A 20,162-nucleotide genomic window follows, 5' to 3' on the forward strand; every position below is an offset into this window, starting at 1 on the left:
CCCATTTTCAGGGAATCCTCACAGTGTCAAACATAAACGTAATAACTTTTGTAAAAACGTATAGACAAAACGACGGTACTCGACCGTATTTTTAAACCACAAAACCGAAATTTTCATGTGCATAAAACAAAATTTAAAACAGCCCACTTACAGTGTTTGGATGTACTTAAAAAAACGTGGAGTGAACGGCTTGGTTTGGATCACTTCGCGCTCCTCGTCCGGGTAGCGCTCCGGCTCGATTTCTTTGACGATTTTCGAGACGATTTTTGTGCAGTATTTTGTCTAGGGAGAGTTGCTGAATTTTCGAGTTTTTCAGCTCTAGGATTTTGAAATTATGTGTGTTGAATGAGTGGGGTTGATGCACTATTTATAGGGGAGGAGGGTGAAGCTAAATTTGGCACTAAAATCATACCAAAAATTCATGTCAAATCTCCTAATATTGACTCCAAATATCCTTGTCATTGCTGATGATTTCTCTTCCTAATTCGTGAGATATAAATCCTTGATTTATATGAATATCCGAGATTTTCTTTATCTTGTTTCCTTGCATCTTGTATGATATACTAATTTGTAATATTTCATACCCCAAAATTCGAAATTTGCTTGGCAATAATGATTTCAACATGGCCATCTTATTCTAATACAATAAAAAGAATCTTATGCTAATAAAATTTCCTTCCAAATTTTAATTACATTATTGCAAGATTTTCGGTTCTCACACATATCACATGGATAACATTGACCAGACACTGAGATTCTTCTACTTTCTATGGTTTACTGATATCAATCCCTAATTTTTACTCCTCTAAGGGGGCGATGTCGTATAACGATTATAATGCCACCGCATAAGGGCCATAAACATGTCATATTGGGATTCTCACTCATATACAGTCGATTACTCACAGTGCCCAAAACCATATGACAACAAACACAAGAACAGAGTAGAAGAAGAATTTGCACTCGACCGATTTTTTTTTAAAAAAGAAAAATGTATAACCGAAATTTAATCTTTAAAACAAGCTCACTTACAGTATTTCTTGAAGGAAACGAAAAGGTTCGAAAAAACTCGGATGACTTCTTACTTCTTGCTCGGACGAAACTTCGGCTCACGTTCTAACCTATTCTTGGACGATTTTTAAGCAAAGTTTCGGCTAGGATATGCTGCTGAAATTTTCGAATTTTGCAGCTATAGATTTCGAAAATTTGGGTGTAGGGAAAGCTAGGAATGATGGACTATTTATAAGTGAGGGGATGAAGCTAAATTAGCTACTCAAATCATGCCTAATTTGTATCAAATCTCTCAAGTTTTCACTCCAACCATTCCCTTCCATGGCTGATGATTTGCTACTTAATTTAAGCTATTTATTCCCTAATCTAATACCATGATTGGCTCGAAAAATTGGTGGGAGGATTTGCTTCCATTCTTTTAACTCAAGTTACATATAATTCAATATTTAAGCACCCCCATAATTAGGCAAAATTCTAGCAGAATTCGAATTTTAGCAATATCTATGCCTTAATTCCTTATATGATATCTTCCAATCTTACAATATTTTCTACCTAATTTCGAAAATATGCCTGCATAAGTGTATATATTATTAACTTGACATTAAGGATTTCTAATATATAAAAATCTCCAATATATCTCATTCTAATACAAGAATCCAAAATCCCAAGCTCTTAATATTTCCTTGGAGTAATACCAATATTTATTTACAAAGATTTACATATATTTTAGTTTTTTTCCCCCGGATGAATTGAGCAACAGAGCTGAAGAGCAGAGCCAGCTGCAGCTCGTCCAAAGGAAAAGAAATCGATGATGAAGAATATCTGTTTGAAGCAATCAACAATAAATTTATAGGTTGTTTTGTTTATGAAAATAATAATTTGATGAAAATTTTATTGAAAATTTATCTATTATATTATATTATATTATATTATATATATATATAAATACGTGACTTTAAATGTGAATTTCCATTTATGTCCTTATTAATTACTTGTTTTACATTAATTTTTTAATTTAAATATGTCTTTTTTAAATTAAATGTGTCTTTTTTTATCTCCTTATTAATTATTTGTTTTACATTAATTTAAATGTGTCTTTTTTTAATTAAATGTGTCTTTTTTTATCTTCTTATTAATTACTTGTTTTACATTAATTTAAATGTGTCTTTTTCTATCTCCTTATTAATTACTTGTTTTACATTAATTAATTTTTTTTTAAATGTGTCTTTTTCACCTTTTTATTCATATTTTAAATATGTGTGATTATTAGTATTTAATTTTTTTATGTCTACACACATTATAATATATTATTTTTTTTATGTAAATTAGTATTTGGTTTTTTTGTGTCTACCCACATTATAATATGTTATTTTTAATCCAATGATTTAGATTTTTTATTTATCTTTTCGTTATGTAAATTAAATTAATTAAAGTCTAGAAATAATCCATTATCGAATCGTGGATTTTCTTTGGTGTATTATTAATTTTTTTTTGCATATCCTCGTTAATTTGTCTTTGTGACGTGAATTATAACATATGTGTTTAAAAAAATATTTTTTGCAAAGGTTTATATTAAAAAATACTTTAATAAAATATGATCAAAAAATTTATTGTAATATAATTATTTTACAAAAATATTTTTAAATTTTTAAATCTATTTACTTGTGACCGTTTGCTAGAATTTATGTGTTTAAATTAAAGTTTTTTGCAACCGAAATTTTTTTGCGGTTTATATTTATAAATTATTTAAATAAAACACGGTAAAAGATCGTTGTGATTTGAGCCGTCGATTTGGGTTGGGTCTGTCGATTTGGCCTGCATCGCCGAACATTTTAAGTGAGTTGGGTTGAAATTTTGTCAACTCATTTAAAGGTGAGCCTAAATGAGCTCGCACGAATTTATATTAAATATCTATATATCTAATATTATCTATTTTCGATCATGAATTCTTGATATAAAATGAAAAATATTATTTTGATTTTAAAATTGTGATTTTACTGTATTGTCCAAAAATTGTGGGTTGTTGAGACATTTTGGCAGTCACTCAAAATTGAGTGCCAAAGTTGACATTTGAGTTGTATTTTTGGATTCCTGACAATATGTTCGTCAACATATTATTTTTAAGTTAGTTTTATCAGTATCGTTGGGGTAAATTTGTTTATTAAAATATATAAATATTATCATCTCTTTAAATTAATATTCACTTTCATGTTTGACATGTTATGAGTCTTGGTAAAATGAGGAACAATAAATTCAAGCAAACGAATACACAAAAATCTGGGGCGAAACCAGAATTATATGGTAGCGGGAACTAATATATAAATTTTTTGTGAATTTCTCGATGTTAAGATGCATAACAAATCTTATATCATAATATATAAAATTTCAACCTTATAAATGAAATAAATCAAACATATATGAAATATACAAAATTTCATCACATATACAATCAAATAATTTATTATAATTGTATTTTATTATACAATAATTCTTGTCAAACTCAGTGATTGTGGATCTAACATCTATTAAATCAGCAAACTAAAGAGCGTGTCAATGAAACTAATTGAGTAACCATATATTCTTGAATTTCCTAATTAATTTTTTATCTTGATAATTTGTTTCATTTAATATTTTAAATTATAAGACAACGTTACTATAACTAAAGATACATTTTTTTAAAATATTCATAAGGACTCAACCACTAACTCATATGGAAAAACATTTATCTACATACTATATTGAAAATTCTAATTAATTCAGCGCATGTGCCGAAAATTTTATAATTAATTAAGAAAAATTCATTTACAATAATCATATTTAATCCTTTTGGACTAACATAATTTATTTCATAAGATATTCATCGTAATTATTTATTTGTATGTTAATATTTCAATCTGAATTATGGTGTATATAGTTTTTCTAAAAGTTCTTAAATAATGACTTAATACATTTATTCGATACTTCAATAGTAACATTTTAAAATATATTAATTTTATTGTATGTGTGCAACACTTCTAATCATGATTATAAAATTTCAATAAAAATTCTAAAAATGAATTAGGTAGAAGATAAAAAATTACACAATTAATCAAAAGACAGAAATTAAAAACTAATATAAACTACTAATATCGACTTCTAAAGATTGAAGTCGGTGAGAGTGGAGGCACTATGTACTAAAAAAATAAAAAGATAATGCTTGAATGAGTTATACTGCAAAGTTAGTGAAGTAAAAACGAAGGACAAAATGTGTTAATAAAAATATTATAACGGGCTAAGTTGAATGAGGCCCATATATATAAATATCTCACTTGGTCTCACCTTATGTTTTGTCACTGTACAAAACGAAATTTAATGCACTGTAGTGTTCTACATTTTCTTAATTTTCCTCTTGATTTCAAATTTAATTTCATCTTCTATTGATCTTTAAAGATATATTAGAATTTTTTCTAAACATCTAATCTTAAATGTGATCAATTAAACAAATAATTATTATACTTTGTATACAATAATAAATAGATTAATATATTTTAAGATAGAAAAAGTAATGTATTGAGAAGAATAAAAAAAGAATGTTAGAATTAATACTATAATTATCTAATGTCAATATTAAATTTAACATCCGACATTCGAAAATGTGTTTATTGAGGTAAAGACTATGATGATAAAATAAAAATAATAATTTATTTATCATTGTAACATAATCATAATGTGATCGTTATTCGGAATCAGAAACTGATGTACTTTGACTTTTTAATTAAATTGTATAAACAATTATTTCGTTATTTTATTGGATAAACATGTTAAATTTATTAAAATTAAATAGTAGAATTTAATGATGAATATGAATGAATTAATTCAACTTTCAATTTGGGTTTCAGGATTTTGTCAACATGCTATATATTTTTTTCTGATTTTTCTTTTATTTTAAAATATAAATTTTCAAATAGATGAAAAATGATTTTTTTCTCTACTACTTATGTAGAATATCAAGTATATATTCTACTCAAATGTCTTATAAATTCATATGATTTAGTAAAAGGTTATTTGCATAAACTTATTTGTTGGGTACAATAATTGATCATGTTGGGTAGAGTAATTGAAATGTTGCGCTTGAGCTGTTGTACTATTTAAATGATTTGATTTGCACCGTTACCATAATCTATAGGTTTTGATAAAACAGTAAACACTTGAGCCTACAATTGATATGAGAGCGAAGATCGCGACTTTGATTTTCATTGATTGCAATTGGTGCAATTATTAGGAGATAGATTGTTGGGTACGATAATTGTCCACGATGGATAGGCGCTTGAGCTGTTGTACGATTTAAAGATTTGACTTGCATCGATAGTATCAGTTATAACTTTTGGTAAAGCGACAAACGCTCGATTCTACATTATTCGATTGTAAAGCTAGAAGAAACATGTTGCATCAACTTTTAGTTTTGAATTGGTCCCTTACATGTTACTCGATTTTTAAATTTAGAAGCATTCTATAGTTTTCAAATATTATTATAGATTGAATTATAATTAATCCATTTCAAATTGGATAAATATAGAATAAAAGTCATGTAAAATATTAACAAAAACATTTAAATGAAATATTGGATTTGTCGATAATCAAAATAAGAAATAAACAAATTTTGATCCTTGAGTGAGAAATAAAATATTTAAAGAAAGTTATAATTGACACAATGAAATAGTGCACCTACATGCATTTATCACTGTATTTTGCAACAAAAAATCAAAAAAAGTTTCCACATATTATTTTTATATCATATTTAAAATAATAATGAATCTTAATTTTTATTATTTTGAGTTGGCCTTTGTTATGAAAAATCATTGTGAATAAATTGAATTTGAAAATTCTTATATCTATGCATATCATATATTAATATATCAACCTAAGTTCAGATAATAAAAAACTACAAAATGAACTTATATGTACACAAATTATATAGTAAATATATATGACAATTAAGTCAATGAAGTAGAATATATGTTCACATATAACAAGATATATAGAAAAGAAAAACAATAATTAAAAATATTTTTCTAGATATAAATATTTTTTTAATAACTTTTTACAGTGAGTTGGAGAAGATAAAAGAGAATTTTTTTTTAATTCTTTTGGGTTACACAAAAAGTAGAAATGAAAGAAGCGTTTGTCATACAATGAATTCATTTTCCACATTACTATAAAGTTATATTTAATATTCAAACTTTATAAATGCAATGAATTTTTCTCAAGATAAGGGTACAGAAATGATCTCGTGAAGATATTTAAACAATTAGAAAAATTAAATATATTATTTTTCTGGAGGTAATACCAATATGACATTAGTAATTTAATTGTGCTAATTATAATTATGAGTTAAAATGAAATATTAAAATAAGTATAATAAGAGTTAGTAAAAAGATGATTTATTGTCAAAAATATTATTATTATAAATTACAAATAAATGACAACATTTAATCAATATTTTTTTAAATCAGTCCATCAGTACTTTTTATGTGATGATAGATTGTTATAATAATGTGTAGTTTATATGTTATCAAGTATAATCGTCTAATAAATTAAAGGTAACTAGGAAAGTAAAAGCATCCGGTAGAAATTGTTGTCAATTTACATGAAAGAGAATAATAATCAAATAACATTGTAAATAAAAATTACAGATCATTGATTGTCAAAAAAGATTGTAATAATTGAATATTGTAATAAAATATATGTATTATTGAGAGAATATGGCAAATAACAGAAGAAAACAATATGATAAAAAATATATGAGAAAAATTTTAGTAGTCCAAATCTTTTTTTAAATTAAAAATATATGTTTTTTTCCTAAATAGTTATATATGCTAATTAACACGAATTGTAAAAATTTACAATACTATTATCATTATCTTTTGTTGAGTAAACTAATTTTATTTCAAATTCTAATTACTTTAACATATGTTTCCCACGTGCAACGCACGTACATTATTTCTAGTTAATTTAAAAAAGCAAAGATCGAACTTTAAGCTATAAAACATTACCAAATAAAAACAAAAAAATTAAAAAGAAATACCAATTTGGTTTTTAAAGCCAAAATTTTAAAATATAACGATAGACCAAATTGCCATTTAAAACAAAAACTTATAAAAATAAAATAAAATAAAAGATGGTCAACTGCTTCTGGCATGGGGAGACATTTTGAGGGTATTTTTTTAACTTGATATATTCAAGGATGTCATTTTTTTTAAAAAAAATAGTTGATCGAGAATACTAAGTTCAAAATAAGATTCTGGAAACACACCCACAATATGTTTGGTTTTTTCTATTACTGAGTATATCACATGTATGATACATAAAAATATTATTATATATAACTAACGTTCGACACATACGCAACATGTGTTATGCATGGTTTATGTGTTAAACACATTTTTACTTTAAAAATGTTTGGCTTAGAATATTTCATGTGTCGTTGACATTTTCATACACAAATAGATGACAAATTTTTCATAGCAAACACTTGTATAAGACGGTCTCACAGGTCGTGAGACGGATCTCTTATTTGAATATATCATCCATAAAAAATTTAATTTTTATACTAAGAGTATTATTTTTTATTGTGAATATCGGTAGGGTTGACCCGTCTCACAGATAAAGATTCGTGAGACCGTCTCATAAAAGACCTACTCATTTTTCATAAGATGATTATTGAATGAATTAATTTCATTTCTATTGTGCAAACACAAAAATAAAAGTTCAATTAAAAAACCATTGAAGTACTCTACTTTCCCTTTCCTATCTGCCATCAAATACATGCACACGGTTTGAGGGTTTTGAATAACTAGATTTAAGTGAAAACATTTGATCCCAGATTGAATATCTAAATAAACGAAGAACAAACAAACTGTATTCAAATAATTTGTTAATTGATGTTGTTGGATTTGAGTTTCTAAAAAATTATTAAATGGCCATACTTGACCACATAAGTAAACAGTCGAGAAATTTCAATCAATTTTAACGAAATAAGAATTTCATTAAATTGGGTAAAAAGTACGTGTTACAAATACATTGGGCATCCCCAGGAGATAGACAAATGACATATCACAAACTAAGGATTACAGCAAATAAAGAAAACAAGAACTACCACTACACATACACTAGATCGTTGGAGTTCTGTATGCACCTGAAAGTGTGAATCTGAATCTTCTTGATTATATCATCCGTCGTCCTGTCGATATGGTCAAACATGACTCTGTTACGCAGGTTCCAAATGTGATAGACCGTAGCTGCAAGTGCAGTAATTTTCATCCTCGCTATCGTCGAGTTACCATCCATTGTGCCGATTGCTGTGTATGTAAGCGAATTTTAAGATACTTACATATTGTACCCTGTTTTAGTCAAGTTTTCATGCCCCTAAACAACTTGGGCAACCAAAAATGAGAACCCTTTGTTCACAGGTTGTTGCATGGACCTACTTCACCGTATCACCTTTTTACCGACCTCGATAAAAACATGAGCAGCTAGAACATGTCGATTTAAGCCATATACCGTGCGAGAAACTCAAAAGTACTTTACCTTGTTCGATTAGATTAAGGATCTTTAGTGACCAATTCAAGTCATCAAGGATGAAATCGAGGAGATGGTCCGGACCTTAACAAAATCAAGAAGATTGCTAATTGAAGGAAGATCATACTTTCTGAAACCGAATACAAACTTTCAAAATGAGAAAATAATAAAGTACTATAAAAAAAATTTCTAATTAGCGACGAAACTTAAAACCGTCCGCAAAGTCTTAATTTTTTTTAAAAAAATTAGTTTTATAATTTAATTAAAAAATTTTAGTTTTATAATTATTTGTATATGTTTTTAAATAATCTTCTCAACTCATCTAAATTAATCAGTGTCAAATTTGTAAATAATCTATAAAACGATTAAACATTACGATAAAATAAGCGAACAACAAAATTAAATAATGTCATAAAACTAAAAAAACAAATCATTCATAAGCCTGAATAAATACAGAAGTAGCTAAAATAAAAAAAACTAGGGAGACTGAGTTTCATCATTGTCGCATGCATCGTTGCTATCGCCATCACCGTCGTCGTGATCAGAGTCTTGTGATGGTGGAATGTACTCAGGTGAGTACCTCAGGACCTTGCCCGAACGTCGATGATGTGATGATCCAGCTGCGTATGGGTCATCAAAATATGATGACCCTGATAAAGCGCGTCCTCTGCTAGATGAGCCTCGACCATACAGAAATCGTCGGGGCGTATGTGGTTGTGGCTGTGGCTGCGGTAATCCAGCGATGAGTCGACGGACCTGGTCCTCCAGACTCGTCATCCTATCCTTCAACGACGCATTCTCCTGCTGGGTCGCCTCCAAAGTGGTCTGCGTCGCCTGCAGGTCGATACGGAGATGCTCATTAATGCTTTTTTGTGCCTCCCACTCTGCTCGCACCTTCTCTGTATCCTGCGACCCTCTGCTGGAACTGCTCGAACCTCCACGTGGACGTCGAGCCATCTCATCCGGATAGATCGTGGAGGCCATGGAACCACAGCCATACATTCGTCCCTTTTTCGGTCCACCAACAACCATGCTGAACATGCTGTTGACCTCTCCCGAAGTAGGCGGACTAGGAATCGTCCCATCGTCGAGAGGTGTCAAAGACTCGTTCATGTAAGCCTGCATGGCTTGCTGTTTAAAAAAAAATAAAGTTATATAGAAACAATATTTCCCAACACATTTTAAAATGATATATTTATAATTAAACATAATACTTACATCAACAAGTCGTGAACGCTCGTCGACAAACGATCCGTCGTCGTGTCGATGTGTGTGAACATGTAACTCCCACGATGTCGGATCTCTATGATGCTGTTTTCGCTGCATTATTAATTCGATTGTATGTAATTAGAGACGCTAAAATCATATATTTTAATAATAACCACAATGTTTAATAATGAAATATTAACATACTTACCCATTTCTGACAATGTCCGCTGTAAGTCTTCGAGCCAGCAATGTGCTTTGAAGTCCCAGTCCCAGGTCCTGCTGGCTCGCTATTCCTGTTATCCTTGTTTTTGGCTGCCCTAGCCAGCCACCTCTCGTCACTCCATGCCAACATCCATGAAGCCCAGCGTTCGTTGCTGACTGTTTGCGGATAACGATCAGCACTCCTCCACAAGTGAATAGTGCGACGATACTGTGTAGCTATGTTCTTGTACCATAGCTGTCTGATGGTATCGTCGAGATGATCTGGCCACCTATATTTTTTCTGTCAATAAAATGCAAGACAATAGTAATGAGATTTATTGTTACTATGACATAAAATTAATTTTAAAACCATAAATCAAAATGTTAAGCAATTATAATAAAAATCTATATACCAAAACTTACAATGAAATTCTCCCAATACCACTGTCGCTGGTCTTTAGTAACATGCTTCCATGAATAGCCTTCGTCGCATGTCTGTAACGAAAATTGAGCAGTAATGAACCGGATAACCTTGTTGTGATCCGGCTGAAATCTGTTATCAAAATTTTTAAAATTAGTGACAACAATTATATATTTTTTTACCAAAAAATGAGACTAAATAAACAAAAAATAATTTTATAACTTACATGCCATCTGCGACCCATATCGGAGTACGACCATCATCCGGAGGTGATCCGTGTTGCTGCTCTGCCATATATACGTACAAAATCTATGTATGCAAACGATTCAATAATTATGTGCACAACATAAAATATATTTTATCCAAATTACAATTCAATCATAAATAAATTCAACCCTATTGTTATCCATTTTATCATACAAAAGAATAAATAATATGTATTTTACTGAATCGCTATCATTTATTCATCAATTAAAAAGATTAATATATGAACTCCTTAGTTCTCATTCAACAACATAAGTAGGCAGATTTAATAATTTTAATGTTGACAATTAATTGAACATTTAAATTATATAATATTTTAATAACAAACATGTAATATATATTATTTAATTTCTAAATAACATGCAATAATAACAAACTTACAATCTGACCGTAGAAGACGCCAGAGCACCGTGCACGCGCAAAAAAATCACCATGAAAAACGACCTGCACTACAAGCTAACAAAATTCATAATCTTAAACACACTAAGAAATTTATCAAGAATTGAAGCTAAAAAAAAACTTACCCCAAATCGAAATTTTATCACAGATGAGAAGCAGTGTGGAGAAAAATGGACCGAGTATGCGTATATTTATAGACAATTTGCGATAGTTTAACTTAAACTGTCACTATAATACAACCGTCGCCAATCTAGATACAATCGTCGCTAATTATCAAAACCGTCGCCAAGTGTGGTGACGGTTTAAACAAAAAATCATCGCAAAATTTCGAATTTTTTTGTAGTAAAGAGCACCTGACACAATAGAGTTCAGTAATGATATCGAGAGAAACGAAATTTTGATAATCAGCAGTGCATGGAGCCACATGAATTGAACAAAATTAGAACGAATAGGAGGGGTTCTAATCTCATGAGTAGTGGGGTCATGTCCTACATTTTGCAAATCCTTTACCATGGATGGACCTCCATATTCCGATAACTCTTCTTCAAAGCCTAAGTCAATCAATGCTTGATACAAACTCTCATGGAACGAGGAAAGAGTGACAATATCGAATGGGGAAATAATTCGATAACAAATACTACAATATCTTCTTCAAAAGAAAAGAAATGATACAATATTTGAAAGAGTGACAACTTTTCCAATTTACAAATCTGCTGGATACGGCCTTATGGAGAGACAACTTAAAAAATAAAGAGAGCTATTCAAATATTACCAAAATTTTGGTGCTTAATAATATTTTATATGTTATATTAACTAATAAATAAAATGTTGACTAAATATTCATTACACATCATATATTGAAATAAGTAACTATCATCCTCCAAGAATGCAACACGAACTGTCATGTCTTTTATGGATTAAAAAAACTCACTTTAGATCTATGTATATAAAAATTCTGTTATCCAATTGAAGCACAAAGTCTATAGACAATTTATACCATTTTAAAATCAATTGAAATCTTTAATTCTAGAGTTCACATTTGAAAAACATTAAAAATATATATATTTCATATTTCATAAAAAAAAACATTAAATCAAACCATCTTGGAAAACATGGACCATTTACAAATTCTTTAAATACAAATAAAGAGAGCAATTCAAATCTTTCCGAATGTTTGATGCTCCATTCAAAACATCCTTGCAACTACGTACGTTTCGAAATCCAAGTAAGAACATCAAAATTTTAAAGAAAAATTTCTTCAAACTTGTACTGATCAAAGAAAAAGGCAATTGTTTTTCAATAACTTTCATAAAAAAAAAATGCAGGCCCTTTTCAAACTAGCAATAATTTATCCGTACCTAGAAAATCCAGTAAAGATGTGACCAAAAAATAAAGCTTAATCTCGTTATCTTGCGGAAAAAACTCAAAATTTTCGTTCATAATAAGATATATTACTGGTAAACAATTATCTAAATTGGTGCCTCGGGAAGAAGATGTCACTGGATTTGCAATACCTTAATAGTCTAAAATCAACAACATAAAATCATTACCAACTGAACATAAAAAAAGAAAAGAAATAATGAAATACCTGCAGTGTTCTTCAGCCTTGCAATATTCAAGTAAAAGCAGTCTATATTGAGATTGAAACCTCGGTTTAGCTCTTGAAATATAAATGAAGTTAATTCCATAAATTTTGAGAGGAAATTTCTATAAAAACCAATGAATAAATATATTTTCTCAAACTCTAATTGAAAGCATAAACTTGAAGACCAAAACACACACCGAAATCGATTGGGATATTGGATGGAATTCGTCATTTTTTGATGATTTTGAAGGAGAAATCAGAGAACAATGGTTGACGAGGAGAACGTGGTAGAAAGAGTTATGGATTAAAAGAACAAACAAATTTGTATAACAATATTTATAACACAAAAAATTTAATATAAAAATTTTATTTATCAAAATTTAATGAGATGATAATAAAATTTTACGATATAATGACAATCTCACGATATAATTGTTATAAATATTATTGTACAATATATTTGTTGTACCTTTAGCATTTTTTAAGAATTTTAATGAGAGACTGATTTGAGGAGATAGTTCTGTGTTTGTTGGGTTAAGTGTGCATGAGCGGAGACCTCGGACCTCCTATGAAATTCTTTTAATTACAAATAAAGGAAGCAATTCAAATCTTTCCATACATTTGATGCTCAATCATGTGCTATATTAACAAATAAAATATGTTGACTAAATATAATTCATAACAAATCATATATTGAAATGGGTGATTATCACCCAAAAAATGCAGCATGAACTGTCAAACAGTACCTACCACTTAACTACATATACTTGGTACATGTTTTTATCTACTTCAGTCTTCATATACATAGTTTTCCCAATACTTGGTTATACCTGTCATGACTTATGAGGATCAGAAAAACTATTTTGCTCTAACATGCAAATCACTCTTCGTGTATATTAAAATTTCTGTTATCCTGGATTTAAAAAAACCTGTTATTCAATTTCACGAGAAGCCAATTAAATTCAAACCATCCTTTCAAATATGGACCATTTACAGGCATTTGGTTTGAAGATCGCAATCAAGTTGGTTGTATGCTTATGGGATTTGAAATCCACGATAATTTGCATTACCTTAGAAACTTAAATATATGACTAAAAGGCCGTATTTATATACTAAGAACTCACCAATTATCCTCAAGTCTTTGTAAATCTTAACCATATTAATTCAAAAATAAACAAACTCAAATATGAATACCACAATTAGCATAAATTAACTGAATATTTCTAGTCAATTCCACCACAAAAAGAGGGCATTAATAAATCAAACCATTTCCAACAATGTTTCAGAATTTGAAAGCAAAAAACTCAATAGGAAAGCGTCATGGAACATTTATTCTGGATCCAAAGCAAATTGTGTCAAAGCAACCGAAAAAAAAAAGAATTTCAATCTAAAAGAAGCCTAATGAAGATTGCATTAAAGGCCATTCCTACACACCTTATTCTCTCTTTTTTTTTCTTGTCCCTCTTTCTACCCATTGAAAAACAGAACCGATCCTTCTGGAGATCTAAACAGGGAAGAACAGTTGATCATATTGAACACTGTATATTTAGCTAATGATTAATCAAATGTAACATAACCCAAATGTATTTAACGCCATTAAAATACAATAACAAAATGGGTTTTGGAAAATTTTGAAGTTCGTTCTTAGAGGGGAGAGCTATACTACTAATTCAAAGCAAAGCGTCTAATTCTCTCCCCATTTGACACCTAAGTTATTTTCTCATACCAACTTCTCAATTATGGCAAATCCTCAACTTGATTAAGTTCTAAAAATCTAGGCACATAAATTCTAACACCTATAAGACAAGATTCAAAACCTAAAAATTCAAACGTACACTGTACTTAGCATATAGAAAAATAAAAACACATATACAAACCAACAACGCTTACCTTAATTTGCAAGTGGGAAGCAGTATAAATTTCTTGAGAATTACCCTAGCCCCGTGAACCCGGAAAAGCGGCACTTCAGAGTTCGTCGTTTGGCGATAGGATTCAAACAAGAAGACGAGAGAACGGGAAAAAGAAGGGAAAGGATATTTTTAAAAAATTGTTTTTGACATTTTTTGATATTCTAACTAATTTCTTATTTTCATTTTTGAGCTTTATGTTTCATTTATTTTTTGGTATTTTGTTTTTTTTTAACACTCGTGACTAAAATGCATAATTAGTGCGGAAGCTTTAAAATATAATTTGGAGAAAATGTGTAATTTAAAAAAATTTGGGCAGCTTCTCCCCGTAAATAGGACATGTCACCTGCCTCAAACAACACATAAACACATGCAAAAGATTTTCATAATAATCAGATACCATTTGGAGAAAATGTCTCCTTTGATTTTATGCCTTAAATCACCAAAAACACGCTTTTACACTTTGCTGGGCGCCCGGGCGGACGTCTTATACCGCCCTAGCGCAAACCTCTCGGCCAGAAACAAAAAAATTTCGAACTAGGCCCGCCTGGTCGGACATCTTTTTCCGCTCGGGCGCGCTCTGCGCACAGCTACGTCAAAGATTGCTTCCGAAACGCCTCTTTCCTTCATAATTAGGAAAGGTGGTAAACAGGAAAGTTGTAGCTCTATGTCTTGGCTTGCATTTCCAATTGGTCTCATGTCATTTGAAGGTCTGAGTAAAAAGTTATGCTCAATCTCCCAACATGTGTCACTGGAGGAACGACGATACACACGACACACTTCGGGGCGCTTTTGGCTAGTCTTCCACAATGATTTGGACAAAACTCAAAACATGAAAATTATAGTCTTATGTCTTATCTTTCTAATGAAAGTGGCCTATCATTCGGATCAATATATAAAACATTATGCTAAAAACCACAACTACTGCTACATTTTCATACCGTTTCAGCACTTCCATTACCTATTTGGCTAAGGATCAACTTTCTATTCTACCCATATATTCTCTATTTCATTCCATATCATTCAATACCATTCATATCATATCTTGAAATCATAAACCATCACCATTACATCACATATCCCGAAAAGATCATCATAATAAACCATAAAAGGAATAATGACCATACTTAATCATAATCATTACCTTACATCATATGCATACGAATGTCTGGGCGTTAGAATTCTCCCCTCCTTAAGAAATTTCGTCCCCGAAATTGCCATTACTGTGCGAATAACTCAGGATATCGTTGTTTCATTTCTTCCTCTGGTTCCCACGTTGCTTCTTCAACCAACTGATTACGCCAAAGAATCTTTATAATGCCGATCTCCTTATTCCTCAATACTTTAACCTTGCGATCTAAAATCTGGATTGGTACTTCTTGATAAGTCAAGTTTGGCATCAGATCCAATGGTTCATGTCTGAGAACATGGGAAGGGTTCGAGATGTACTTCCTGAGCATTGAGACGTGAAATACATTGTGGACTCTATCCAAGTCCGGTGGTAATGCTAGACGATATGCTCTTTCTCCTATCATGTCCATAATTTCAAATGGACCGATAAATCTTGGGCTGAGCTTTCATTTCCTACCAAATCTCATAATGCCTTTGAGAGGAGCAATTTTGATAAAAACATGATCTCCAACTTCAAACTCCAAAGGCATTCTTCGGTTATCGGCATAAATTTTCTGTCTGGTTTGGGACGTCTTCATTATGTCCTGGATTAAAGTAATTACATCAGCTGTCTGTTGGACCAATTCTGGTCCTAACATCTTTCTTTCACCAACTTCATCCCAGTTCAACGGTGACCTACATTTCCTGCCGTACAATGCCTCGTATGTTGCCATGCCAATTGTTGCTTGATAACTATTGTTATACGTAATTCAACAAGTGGCAATTTAGAATCCCAGCTACCAGGAAAATCAATTGTACAGGCTCGTAGCATATCTTCAAGAACCTGAATCACCCTCTCTGACTGCCCGTCACTCTGAGGATGATATGTTGTGCTAAAAGCCAATCTGGTGCCCAAGGCTCTGTGCAAGCTCTTCCAGAATTCAGAAGTAAACCTCGGGTCATGATCAGATACAATTGACACAAGAATACCATGAAGTCTCACAATCTCAGCTACATAGACTTCAGCATACTGGTTCATTGTAAACGTTGTCTTGACCGGAAAAAAATGAGCAGACTTGGTTAATCTATCAACAATCACCCAGATGGAGTTGTAACCCTTTGGTGTTCTTGGAAGTCCCGTTACGAAGTCCATAGTGATGTGATCCCACTTCCACTGAGGTATTGGGAGGGATTGCAAAGGTCCAGCAGGTCTTTGATGCTCAATCTTTACTTGCTGACATGTTAGACATTCGGATATAAACTTTGCAATATCACTTTTCATACCTGGCCACCAATATAGACGTCGGAGATCCTGATACATCTTGGTGCTACCTGGATGTATCGAGTATGGCGCAGTATGAGCCTCTGTCAAAACATCCCGTCGAATGTCATCACCATTGGGAACACATATCCGACCTCTAAACGTTAACAAATCATCAGTGTTCATCGCAAACTCTATATTTCCTTTCTCATCGGCTTTAGATTGCAATTTCATCAATTGATTGTCATTAGGTTGCTCCCGTCGTATCCTATCTGTCAACATAGGTCGAATAACCAAAGCTGAAAGTCTAGCGATGGTTCCTTGCTCTACCATAGCGATCTCGCTCCTATGAAGATCCAATAACAACGGCTTCTGAATCAATGAACTCAAAGAAGAAGCTGACTTACGGCTCAAAGCATCTGCAACGACGTTTGCTTTACCTGGGTGGTAGCTAATGGTCACATCATAATCTTTAACAAGTTCTAACCACCTCCTCTGCCGCATATTGAGTTTCTTTTGAGAGAATAAATATTTCAAGCTCTTATGGTCTGTGAAAACTTCACATTTCTCGCCATACAGATAATGTCTCCATATTTTCAATGCGAAGACCACTGCAGCCAACTCAAGATCGTGGGTGGGATAATTCTTCTCGTAATCTTTCAACTAACGAGAAGCATAAGCGATTACTTTCCCACGCTGCATCAGTACAGCTCCAAGTCCCATCTTTGACGCATCAGTGTAAACAATAAAATCTTCAGTGTCGCACGGAAGTGCTAGGATAGGGGCTGATGTCAACTTGTCTTTCAACACTTGAAATCCGTGTTGGCACTCGTTTTTCCACTCAAACTTCACCGCTTTCCTCGTCAGATTGGTTAATGGCATGGCTATTTTGGAGAAATTGGCAATAAAACGTCGATAATAACCTGCCAAACCAAGAAAACTACGCACCTCGGAGACTGTCGTAGGAATAGGCCATTGTTTAATCGCTTCAATCTTCATGGGATCCACCGCAATGCCGTCTCTCGAAACGATATGGCCCAGAAATGATACTTGCTCTAACCAGAATTCACACTTTTTCAACTTTGCATATAACTGCTTTTCCCTTAATAACTGCAATACAGTTCTGAGATGCTCGGCATGGAGTTCCCGAGTCTTGCAATAAATCAGGATATCATCAATGAAAACGATAACGAAGCTATCCAGATATGGCTTGAAGACCCGGTTCATTAGATCCATGAAGACAGAAGGAGCGTTCGTCAACCCAAATGACATGACTAAGAACTCATAATGGCCATACCTGGTTCTGAATGCAGTTTTAGGTATGTCGGCTTCCCTAACTTTCAGCTGATAATAACCAGAACGCAGATCGATCTTTGAAAACATTGTCGCTCCCTGTAGTTGATCAAAGAGATCGTCAATCCTCGGCAATGGATATTTATTCTTGATCGTGGCTTTGTTGACATCTCTATAATCAATGCACAACTGCAAAGATCCATCTTTCTTTTTGACAAATAAAACTGGAGCTCCCCACGGAGAAGAACTCGGACGAATAAAGCCTTTGTCTAATAGATCCTGCAACTGATTCTTCAGCTCCTTCATTTCAGTCGGGGCCATTCGGTAAGGAGCTTTCGAAATCGGAGCAGTACTTGAAACCACGTCAATCACAAACTCAACTTCACGGTCAGGTGGTAATCCATGCACATCATCTGCAAATACGTCAGGAAAATCCCGAACTACCTCAATCTCATTCAACTTCATCGTTATTTCAGTATTCACATCTATCACATCAGCTAAAAACCCCTGACACCCCTTTGATAACATTTCCTGAGCTTTCAAACAAGAAATATAAAGAGTGTCAAGCGAAATACCTGAAATCTGGAAAATCCCGCTATCATCATCTTTTGAAGGAAATCGCACCGTCTTAGCCACGCAGTCAATAACTGCACGATATGACGATAGCCAGTCCATTCCCAAAATAACATCAAACGCCACCATGGGAATAATAATAAGATCAGCAAAATAGATTTTCTCATTCACTTGTACTGTACAACCTTTAAGAATACTAGAAGGCCATAATTCGTCTCCCGATGGCAACAAAATACTATAGTGGAGGGTTTCATAAGATGGAACAACATTCAAGGAGCGCAAGAAAATTTCAGACATAAAAGAATGCGTAGCACCAGTGTCAATCAATGTAATAGCGGTCTTGCCTGAAATTAAGATAGTACCTGATATAACAGAAGAATCAGGATTTGCGCCTTCTTTGGTCATTGCAAAGATTCTGCCTTGAACCCTATCATTCCCTTTCTCACCCTTTACTGGACAATTTTTGACGACATGTCAACACCTCCACAATGAAAGCATCGATTACTTCCAACCAAACACTCACCTATATGCATTTTGCCACATTTTGGACATACAGGTCGATCATATGCAGGCGGTGGCATAGGAGCTTTGGGTCGATGCTCCTCTTTCTCTTTGCCTCTGAACTTGCTCTTACCTTTCTATCCGGATCCTTGGCCCTTAGTAGAAAAATCTTGGAGCTTCAACTGTCTTTCTCTTTCAATTTCCTTTTCGTCCTGCTCAGCCATCCTTTCTTTTTCAACAATCTCTTTATATGAAACAGCTTTAGACATTCGAACATCTTTTTTAATTTCAGCCCGAACACCTCTAAGAAAATGCTCACCCTTTTCAATGTCATTAATGGCCAGATATGGGGCAAACTGACACCCCTCTTCGAATTTGAGAATATACTCTTGCATTGTCATATTTCCTTGCCTCAGTTCTAGAAATTCCTTCACTTTCTGACTTTGAACATCTCGAGGAAAATATTTGTCATAGAATAAATCTTTAAACTCCTGTCACTTTAGTGCCGAGACATTAACTGATATCTTTGTGGCGTCCCACCAAATCCTCGCCGTCTTGGTCAGTAGAAAAATGGCACAGCTGACTCGATCTTTATCGTCAAACTGCAGATAATCATAAATAGCCTCTACAGCTTTGACCCATTCCAAAGAAACCATGGGATCAGTGCTTCCCTCAAATTCTGGTGGCTTTATCTTACGAAATCTTTCGTATGCGCCTTCACTACTGGGCTCGGGCCTCACTTGCTCTCTCTCTCTCCCTTGCCCTGCATTCTGCATCTGTAAGAGCTGCTGAATTTGCTCGCCATGTACCTTGGCCTGTTCTTTCAGTAACTTGCTAAATTCATCAACCACTCTAGATGATGAACTATCCTCC

The 20,162-nt window shown here is 32.5% G+C and overlaps 1 protein-coding gene across 3 annotated transcripts; it reads right to left on the minus strand.

Moving 5' to 3' along the window:
* Positions 1-9,001: 9,001 nt before the first annotated feature.
* LOC142543444 (uncharacterized) lies at positions 9,002-14,656 on the minus strand. Of its 3 annotated transcripts, none has more exons than XM_075650700.1 (8): positions 14,535-14,656; positions 12,648-13,474; positions 11,042-11,109; positions 10,623-10,705; positions 10,399-10,528; positions 9,983-10,276; positions 9,784-9,885; positions 9,002-9,696 (listed from the first exon to the last, which is right to left on the minus strand). In XM_075650700.1, the coding sequence occupies exons 2-8, from the start codon at positions 12,874-12,876 to the stop codon at positions 9,043-9,045; spliced, it is 1,560 nt and encodes a 519-aa protein (XP_075506815.1). In that variant the 5' UTR covers positions 12,877-13,474; positions 14,535-14,656; the 3' UTR covers positions 9,002-9,042. The 3 variants fall into 3 exon arrangements, with proteins under 3 accessions (XP_075506815.1, XP_075506814.1, XP_075506816.1); XM_075650701.1 differs by having other exon boundaries at positions 9,004-9,696; positions 11,042-11,104; positions 12,648-12,689; positions 14,535-14,632; XM_075650699.1 differs by having other exon boundaries at positions 12,648-14,647.
* Between the last annotated feature and the right edge of the window lie 5,506 nt (positions 14,657-20,162).

The sequence above is a fragment of the Primulina tabacum genome, chromosome 4 (assembly GCF_025594145.1).
Source record: "Primulina tabacum isolate GXHZ01 chromosome 4, ASM2559414v2, whole genome shotgun sequence".
NCBI lineage: Eukaryota > Viridiplantae > Streptophyta > Magnoliopsida > Lamiales > Gesneriaceae > Primulina > Primulina tabacum.

Excerpts from the sequence above, each read along its gene's own strand:
- LOC142543444 (XM_075650700.1), bottom strand. The coding sequence starts at position 12,876 with ATGACGAATTCCATCCAATATCCCAATCGATTTCGGTGTGTGTTTTGG. Across the intron at positions 10,529-10,622 it reads ATATGGGTCGCAGATGGCAT|ATTTCAGCCGGATCACAACA; the intron begins GTAAGTTATAAA and ends TTTTGATAACAG. Across the intron at positions 9,697-9,783 it reads AGCGTTCACGACTTGTTGAT|CAAGCCATGCAGGCTTACAT; the intron begins GTAAGTATTATG and ends TTTTTTAAACAG.